A 9210-nucleotide genomic window follows, 5' to 3' on the forward strand; every position below is an offset into this window, starting at 1 on the left:
ACAAATAAATCTATTAATTGCTCTAGGGTAGTCAACAAATGCGCTTACTTTACTATTTTGCATAATTATTGGTATTGTGATAACTATTTATCAGAAAGAGTTTTATTTAAAGAAGAGTTTTCTCGAAGTTAAGAATTATATTAGTCGCCTGGCTTTCTGTTTTAGAGGTTATTTCAATTTAATTTGACAAATATACACCAATATTTACTTCTGAATCATATGCCCCCAATATTCTCAACACACACGAGGTATTTTTAGATTTTCTTTGATATTAAATTATGTTTTGTTCTGTGTGAGCTAAATAACGGGGCTGGCACACCGTGATTGACATAATGCTACAGGAGAATAAACACACTATCAACAATATCAACAATGTTCTTTTGTTGATAATGTGAAATGTCCACAGCAAACAAAAGAGTATTTTATTAAACTATCGCGACCAGATGTGAAAGAAGAATGGCACCATTATTTACCAAGTGCAAAATTTTTAATACAGCGTGTATTGCTCTACCAATTGTTTTGTAAAATGCTATTAATAGCAAATTATATGGCGATTTTGGTAGCACCTTTCACAACCAAGCTATATTATTATGCAAACTATGCACAATGTTCGAAATATGCTTTTTCTGGTAATGTTGGCTATGTATGTTGCACCGCAATGTTAAGAGTGGGAGGTCTAGCATATCTACATGCAATGGAAAATGCAAACACATTTTTCTAGGGCAAAACTTATTGTGCATCTATTCAACAATCGATTAGGATATATGACACTAATGTATTCAACTAATAAACACCTATCACCTGGATGTATTGATTAATTATTTATTTCATGACATAAATAAAAATAAGTTGATGTATCCATTGGTCTCATCCCTGGCAATACGGAGATTGGCTTTCTGTTTCCAAATAGAACACTCCTCGAGCATCACTTTCTTCAGCGTGAAACCCCATGTACGAACATCCGATATCGCCACATGTATCACAACCATCCCATTGTCCAAGCTCACATGGGTACGATGTGAACGGACACTGGTTGATTGACTCCACGAAGTATTCCGTGGCCCGTTTATGGTCACACACATCTGCAAAACATAACCGGAATGGTAAAAATATATATATTGATATATTTTTGTATTTTAAATGAATATGTAAGTGTTAACGTGGGTACTTAAGAACCTTACAGCGTTTACTCACCCCCAGCTATTGGTAAAGGACAACCTGGCTGTTCTGATCCACCATTCGGGTAAAAGTCTACGTGACCACTCTGAAATTAGTAAATACAACCATCAATCATGCAATCAAAGCATGTATTCTACATTAAAACAATGTCTGTGCCAATATTCACCAAATTTAAATAAATATAAATGCTTCACAAAATGTGTACTTACCACTCCCTTTATTCCTATTCCTATATTAGTTATACTGTTGCCAGCAGCAGTGTGGATGACGTCTACGAACTGTGCATCTGTGGACTCGAGACGAACAGCTGGGTCTTCATCCTCGAATGCCAAAGCACCGGGGTCGAGGCCTGAAAGAAGACAAAGTGTGTTTACATCTTCTGAATGTGTATGACGTCAATGTGCGAGTCTCGCTTACGAAATGCGCTCACGAACATGTCTGATATGTATACGAAACATGGAAATCAGTTTCAAGTCGCAATATATATCGCATGTCATAGCGTATGAACTTAATCTGATGTTCGCGGGAGTATTGCAAACCGAAAATGCATTTCTAGACACCTAAATACATTATTGAATGGTTGTATCACGGATATCGCTGTCCTTGCGTGTATATTCTCGCCATCATAAAAATACTGATTGATTGAAGCAGTTATTATGTGTGTTTATATGTATGTACTTTTGATTAAACTCGGATTCTATTTGAGCAAAAGTGCCTGAAAAGTATTTATTATTCATACTGAAATTATAATTCTTGAATATTTAGTAAATACGCCCGGGAAGTAAAATCACTGAATGTAAATTACTCCAGTGACAAGAAATAAATGATGATAATAGCCAACGTATTTGGTATATACGGTATGTAATGATGCACATTATTATACATATGTCACCGTAACGCCATAATTACAGCGTGCCGTAATTTCGCGGTATTTTACGGGGTATTTTCATCCTACCATATAAGGAAATGCGAATTCCAACTATGGGATTACGCGCGTAAGCGTCCTCTTATAATAAAAACAAACATGGCTGCTACCAGGTTTTTACCGAACTACATACAAAGAAGTACCGTGATTCTGTTCTAAACTTTTTAGATTTCGGCCAAACCCAACATTAAACAGTTTTGAGGTCCAGGATTTGCATCGAGACGTATCATTTTTGAATGAGGAAGCACCAGGGTAGGGTTCGAAAACAGCGAGTTAATTTATTTATAAGATATAAAAAAATAAAATGAATGTAATACCATAAATGATATTGTGGTTTTGTTATTAGATCCTGTACTACGTCGGTTGGACCAAACGATTTTTTGAGATACCATAATCAATTAATGTGTTACTCGTCACAATCTAAAACAAGGAAATTCCATATATGAAACGCATGCGCATAGTTTGTGTGTGTGTGTGTTGCTTGTCTGAACTTAATTGAAATGCGATTTACTACTGAATCATTCGATTATTTTCACATTTGTATCGGCGTTACCTACCAGTAATTCGCCCAATCGCGGGGTTTCTTTCACCAGCATATCCAGCAACCTGAGCACCCAAACTATGTCCAACTAAATATACATCTTTCACATCCAGACCCATATACATCGTCAACGTATCCAACAGTGCATGGATCTCGGCTCCGACAACCTCGGTATTAGCAACGCATTGGAAATACAAGCCAGTCGCTCCGTCCTTCCAGTTCACAAAAATAACATTCATGTCATCCTAAAAATGAACGGAAACAAATGTTAGTTAGTGTTGCCCTAGTGTCAAAAACAAACGTTAATCAATATATTCATGATGTACGACACACAAACGCAACGATACAATACAATACAATACAATACTGGGCGCTCTATGTGTTTTGCCCGGTTTTAGGCGCCTTGTTTCCGACTGACCCTCACAGACTTTTACACAGGCGCTCGTTTTGCAACTTTCTTGTGTACATACGTTTACTTTTGGGTCGGCGACCAAGACGGTTGCCGCTCACACAAACCAGCTTCAATGCAAACGAGTCTTCTAACTAGAAACCATATTGATGGTATTCCAGGTGTAATTGAAGGCCTATCGAAACTCAGCGAAACCGACCGCGATGATCTTGATGAAACAATCAAGTTTGACGAACCCAGCTCTACTGTAAATCTGCTTCCTCGTGGGCGTCACGGTACTCCCGACATTGACGAGATACCGAACAAATTCTACCAAACGTTTCGGCATATTATTGGGAGAGATCTGGTTAACCACGAATATATCACCCCGCATTCATCTATAAATATGTCAAGTGCTGGAAAGTCCTATCCTCGGCCAAGACATCTTTTATGATAAACAGAAACTTGTTAAATATCAAGAAAAAATGGTTTGCAATTATTGGCACTCACGTACTACCAGGTTTTAAACATGCACAGGAGCCAAGAGTGGCAAAGGGTGGTACCCTTTTAAACCGAAGCTCCGGGTGTATAAAAGATGGCCGCCAGTTTTCAGTATGCAAATGACACTCAAGTGTGAACCTTCGTTTCGGGGTGCTCCATGAAAAATCACTCTTTTCGGCAGTCTTAACGACTGTGGTGCTTTGTGTTCATGTCGTACACAAACATTAATATATAAGCGATACAATTTCGATGATAATTTACGAGTTCGGTGCGATGTCAGTGTGATTTCCGCGTAAAGGCGACGGGAAAGTATGATTCAAACAGTCATTTTGACTGTTTAAAACGACTATCAGTCATGGGTTTATGCAAATGCGAGATGTTAATCCCGAGTTATTTGTTCAATTTCTAAGTATGTTTATGTAATTACGGAGTTGATCATGTAAGTGATATCGTGGAGCTAATAAGGGATGATATGATGTGAGCTGTTTGTCCGGCCACTTCAGGGGAGTCGTCGGCGCTCCACGAATTGTTCAGACCCGGGCGAGTGTGGGTGGCACGAGCTGGGGTGTGCACGGGTCGTAATTTACGTACCTGTGCACTAGAGGGGAGAAACTGTGAGTAAGCATTCCAACGACTTCCTTAGTGTATGTGCGCAAAGAAAGACATTCGCGGTTTCAGGGCTTGTAAACTAGCTTGATTCTTATTTTTTCAGCGACAACAGAGATGAACTAGGTCAGTTACGAGAAAGGAAAAGATGGTTTTCACCACATCGTAGATGAAAAGACGAACCAAGCTGTGGGTACTGGCCTAGATTAGTTCATTCATTTGGCGGATGTGACGGGTCTGGTTGGTCATGATAACATGATAATAGCGGGGTTCTTTCGAGGGACTAGTCAACAAATATGTCGACAATCTGTCGAGTATATTTCTCAACTGTAATATATGACGTTCCCGACAAAGTACAAATGTGTCTCGAAATGGATAAATTGAAAGATCCCGCGAAAAATGTTATGTACCCTGAAATGTATGCCCGCAGTGAAATGATTGGTGACGGACAACATTGTCCGTGTTCAAGAGCTTTTTGTAACATATGAGTCGGGCATATATTCTTGTATATCGAGCGTCGAGTAACTGGGTATGCCTGTGCCACACATCCGTATCACGAAATCTTTTTTTCTGTTAATTTGTTGGCACCTTTTTCACATTGTATTGTGCGATAACTACATTGCGTAGGTCATTGAAAAAACACAATTATTTATGATGATGCGCTGTTTCGTGCAAGAAATAAGGAGCTCAATGAAAACTGCTTTCAAAAGATTCCGTGGGCCCCATGAGAGTTGAACAACGCTATTCAATAAGTCCTTTAAAATCGGATAACAGCTTAATGCATGATGTTAGTTTACGGAATTAACACCTTGAAATGATTATAGCTGTGCACGGTAAACAACTGGGCAGACCATGCAAATTACATTTCCCATGAAGCACTGGTACAGTCCCTGGTATTGCGCTTATTGCGCTTTAAGCACGAACCTGTATCACCAGACTGCTTACTGGATTTCATGGTGTTTTGTGTTGTTATGTGATCGTCATTTATTTTATATAACCGTAAACAAAAAAGCACTGTTACACTATACGCACTGTTCGTACTTACATATTGCAGAAACTCATCCTTCATATCAACCATCCATTGTACTTTGTCGGATGGGTTCCATCCGTGGATCACAAATACCGTACGACGTGATGGATCAAAATGCGAACCAATAATACTTTCTGGGTCTTTCCGGTTTATATTGTGTCCCTCATAAGGGTTTAGTCTGGTATACAGTAAAAACACAGTGCCAATTTCTTCTGGTGACTCGGGCAAAAACCTAACATTGTCGTGCGGGGGGTCATTTGAAAAACAACCGAGATCGCCATAACAAACTTCTTCACAAATTCCTGGAGTAATTATAAGAAATATATGTGTTTATGTGAAAATAAACGTATGACATTATTTATCTGTATTAATAAAGACCATGTGAATATCGAGGCTTACTTACCGTACTTTAAGAAACATGAGACGAAAATGGTCAGTCCAACCAAATCAAATCTACCCACCATATTGCATCTAAATAAAAAAATAAACACTAGTTTATGAAATAACAACTATTTTAATATATGGCGAAGCTTCAGTGTAATCATATCATCGAAATAGAAGTTATTAATGGAAGTGCTAATATATGTATAAATTCAGTCCTAAGATCACTGCATAAATAAATGTGTAAACAGATGGAATTATTCCTCAGCAGTGACAAAGAAGGAAATTACATGTGCTTCTATCGAGGACTGTTGATTAACTGCCGTGTATGATAAATTGTAACTTCAACTTATCAATCTGCTAATAGTAAACATTGGTCCATCGTGAAGATAGATATACGTGTGACCAGAAGAAAAAAACGGCATATGTCACATATAACGATTCTTTTGTATTAACTTTGGCATGAGCGGTTTGTTACGTGAGATCAAACTTTCAACGTATGTCCTTATGGCACAAATCAATCGATCGATAATTATTTTTCATTGCAATTAAATGCTAAATTTCTTATATAAAAGTCGTAATCGCATAATAAAAAGTGCACGTCGACTTGAACTATATATATTATTTTGACGATGTAAATATGATGTATAATTTAAAATGAAAATTAAAGGAAACATCAAGCCAAACAACATTATGACCCCTCAAGAAAAAGCTCCACAAATGTAGGATAATGCAATTTACATTATTTTATATCACTTTCCATTCTCTAAATGTTCAACTTTTCATCAGTATTACGTAGTCAGCCATCTTGATTCTCAAGCAAATAATTATGGGTAAGATGCAGCTGATGAATAAATATAAATAATAAATATGTATCTCCTTGGTGTGAACTATCCAACCTGGTCTAGCACTTTATATATTTGTACATGTTTAATGCATACATGTGTAAGATAGTGTTACAGTAATATTCTTATCTACCAATTTATCTTTGTGATACGGCCTGAGATCATAATTGAGTAGGCATCGAATCAATTAGACACTGCATGATAAATTAAAAAATAACGATTAGAGAATTTTACCCATACTCATCAAAAATTGCTAATATCGATACGAATGTGAGCTGAGTTTTTTTTTTTTTTTTTTCACGAAACCCTTAATATATAAAGCAGAATATATTATAGTGTGCATTAAATCTTGGTATTTTGAATAAGATTCCACGTTGTGGAATAAATGTGTTTATTGAGAGGTCGGAATGATAACTAGATGACCAATACGAACATAATTAAATCCTGACAAGCAACAATCAAGAAGGAATATATTTATTAAATTATCAGCAACTTCTATATACATCAAACTGTTACTTCAATACGAGTGACAAGAGTACTGATATACTAATATGTATTGGTATTTCCGGACTATAATAAATTACAAAATTTTAATAAATTGCCAATAATGTGCCCAAACGACCAATTATCATTCATAATTAATTTGTTCCTCTAATTTATTTTAAACGCTGTTGAATGGTACCGCGATGAGCGTAGATTCACGCTGATGTGCTCATAAAATACCGAGGCCCGCAGTAAATAGAATGTCGAATCCAGGCGATTAACTAAACATTCCGAGCAAATCGCCTAGAATATTTCATCAACTTCCCATTCCAATAACAACGATAGACCTCAAACTACCTCAGAGTGCATCTTTAATGCCATGGATGTCAGAGTGCGAATTCTTCATATTCCACCGTTTCATAGCAATACCAATACTTCGGTGTTCACGTGTCTATGATAGCGACCACGAACTCGTATGTAAGCGATAAAATAACTTTCTAACTATAATTATTAGAAATTGAAGCACAAGTGAGTTAATTGACATTATTTTTTATTCCAGGCGATTTACGTACAGTAACAAAAACACACACTTTGAATGCAAATAATATGAGAACGATAAAACAATACAATTTACTACACGTTCCATTAATCATCATGGTGATAGTGCTGTGCTTTAGCCCTGGCAATAAGGCGGGTCTGGATTGGTTTCAAGATAGAATACACCCCTGGCATCACTAGTATCAGCATGATAACCCATGTACGAGCAACCAGAGCTACCGCATGCATCACAACCGTCCCACTGTTCAAGTTGACAGGGATAAGCCGTGAAAGGGCACTGGTTGATTGACTCGATATAATAGTCTCGCCCAATTTTATGATCACACATGACTGCAAGAAATAACAGTATTTGTGTACGTGGTTAGTATCTACAAGCGATGTGCACACTATTCTATAATGTGTAAGAGGTACAAAATGTGTCCGACATCGTACGTACGTTTAGGACCTTTGCAACCAGGCTGGTCCTTTCCGCCGTTAGGATAAAAATCCACATGCCCACTCTATAAAAAAGGGAAATAGTAAAGATTTCTTATATGGCTGCAAAACACTAAATGACTAGGTTTCTAATTGATTTCATTTCAAAATCAAATATATTCATTTGTCTAATCGTTTTTATATATAGGATATATAACAACCAAACACGTTGCCAGCTTTTATAGAAACATACAATATTTTATTTAGCTAACATGTGTTCGGCCTTATAATTACATCAAACATACGTGAATGACTACCACAACTGCTAACCCACCTCTATCCATGTGCCAAACCCGGCCTGAGGGATAATCCGTTCACCATCAGTATGAATGATATCAACAAATTGGGCGTCTGTCGCATCGAGTCGAACAGCTGGGTCATGGTTCTCATACGCTGGTCCCGCTGGGTCAATACCTGTAAACATAGAAAATTGTTCCAGATGATTTCGAGGGAGTTATTGTTAAATATGATTCCTGGTTCGATTTTCCTACCTGTAATTCGTCCTATCATGGGGTTTCTTTGTCCTGCATGCCCCGCAACATGCGCCCCGAGACTGTGTCCAACCAAATATGCGTCATTTACGTCGAAGCCAGTGTATAACGTCAATGCGTCGAGTAGCGCGTCGATTTCCGCACCGACTATTCTGCCGTTTGCCACACATTGTGGATAACGACCAGTTGAATCCCAGTAAACCAAGATTACATTCATGTCGTCCTAGTAATAAACAGTTATATCTCATTATTATCAATTAACACTACGACGATACTGTAACACCGATGATTACATATAGCTCTGGATGCTTTTCCTTAGGGTTATAATATGTGCCGGAATTGTTTCTTACATGTTTCAGGAACTCTTGTCGCATTTCATCCACCCATCCAGCAATACCAGGTTTCCCTAATCCCCCCCCATCCATAAAGTTGAAATATGGTCCGACTACCAGCCTTAAAATGAGACTCAATAATACTGGATGGGTCAGTTCGGTTAAGTGTCTGACTAACATCTGGGTTAAGACGTGTGTACAGCCAGAATTGGGTGTCTACTTCTGCAGGCGATTCTGGTAAGTATCTGACATTGTCATAGGGAGGGTCGTTGGAAAAACAGCCGAGATCACCGTAGCATACTTCGTCAGCAACGCCTGGAAATTGTAACACAGTGTGGCTAGAACAATTAACAGTCTATTTTATTCTGAACAACGGCGAGAATTGTTGTCAACAACTTATATCAAAAGCAACGACACCACTCACCGTACAATAGCAAACATCCTAGCCCGACAGCCAAAGCAAGATGATACTTCAT

At 37.9% G+C, this 9210-nt stretch overlaps 2 protein-coding genes across 2 annotated transcripts; both read right to left on the reverse strand.

Moving 5' to 3' along the window:
* Positions 1-806: 806 nt before the first annotated feature.
* On the reverse strand, positions 807-2785 carry LOC144343542 (inactive pancreatic lipase-related protein 1-like). Its single transcript, XM_078006054.2, has 4 exons — positions 2662-2785; positions 1389-1528; positions 1195-1264; positions 807-1082 (listed from the first exon to the last, which is right to left on the reverse strand). The coding sequence occupies exons 1-4, from the start codon at positions 2768-2770 to the stop codon at positions 868-870; spliced, it is 534 nt and encodes a 177-aa protein (XP_077862180.2). The 5' UTR covers positions 2771-2785; the 3' UTR covers positions 807-867.
* Positions 2786-7410: 4625 nt separating this feature from the next.
* On the reverse strand, positions 7411-9210 carry LOC100369008 (pancreatic lipase-related protein 2-like). Its single transcript, XM_085496473.1, has 6 exons — positions 9159-9210; positions 8913-9049; positions 8403-8625; positions 8186-8325; positions 7883-7937; positions 7411-7767 (listed from the first exon to the last, which is right to left on the reverse strand). The coding sequence occupies exons 1-6, from the start codon at positions 9208-9210 to the stop codon at positions 7553-7555; spliced, it is 822 nt and encodes a 273-aa protein (XP_085352599.1). The 3' UTR covers positions 7411-7552.

This window comes from Saccoglossus kowalevskii, chromosome 1, assembly GCF_978046115.1.
Source record: "Saccoglossus kowalevskii chromosome 1, keSacKowa6.1, whole genome shotgun sequence".
NCBI lineage: Eukaryota > Metazoa > Hemichordata > Enteropneusta > Harrimaniidae > Saccoglossus > Saccoglossus kowalevskii.

Coding starts and splice junctions, on each gene's coding strand:
- LOC144343542 (XM_078006054.2), bottom strand. CDS start 2,770: ATGTATATGGGTCTGGATGTGAAAGATGTATATTTAGTTGGACATAGT. Junction 1,265..1,388: donor GAATAGGAATAAAGGGAGTG/GTAAGTACACAT, acceptor TACTAATTTCAG/AGTGGTCACGTAGACTTTTA. Junction 1,083..1,194: donor TCCTTTACCAATAGCTGGGG/GTGAGTAAACGC, acceptor TATGTTTTGCAG/ATGTGTGTGACCATAAACGG.
- LOC100369008 (XM_085496473.1), bottom strand. CDS start 9,210: ATGAAGTATCATCTTGCTTTGGCTGTCGGGCTAGGATGTTTGCTATTG. Junction 8,626..8,912: donor ACACACGTCTTAACCCAGAT/GTTAGTCAGACA, acceptor GTTTATTACTAG/GACGACATGAATGTAATCTT. Junction 8,326..8,402: donor CATGATAGGACGAATTACAG/GTAGGAAAATCG, acceptor CTATGTTTACAG/GTATTGACCCAGCGGGACCA.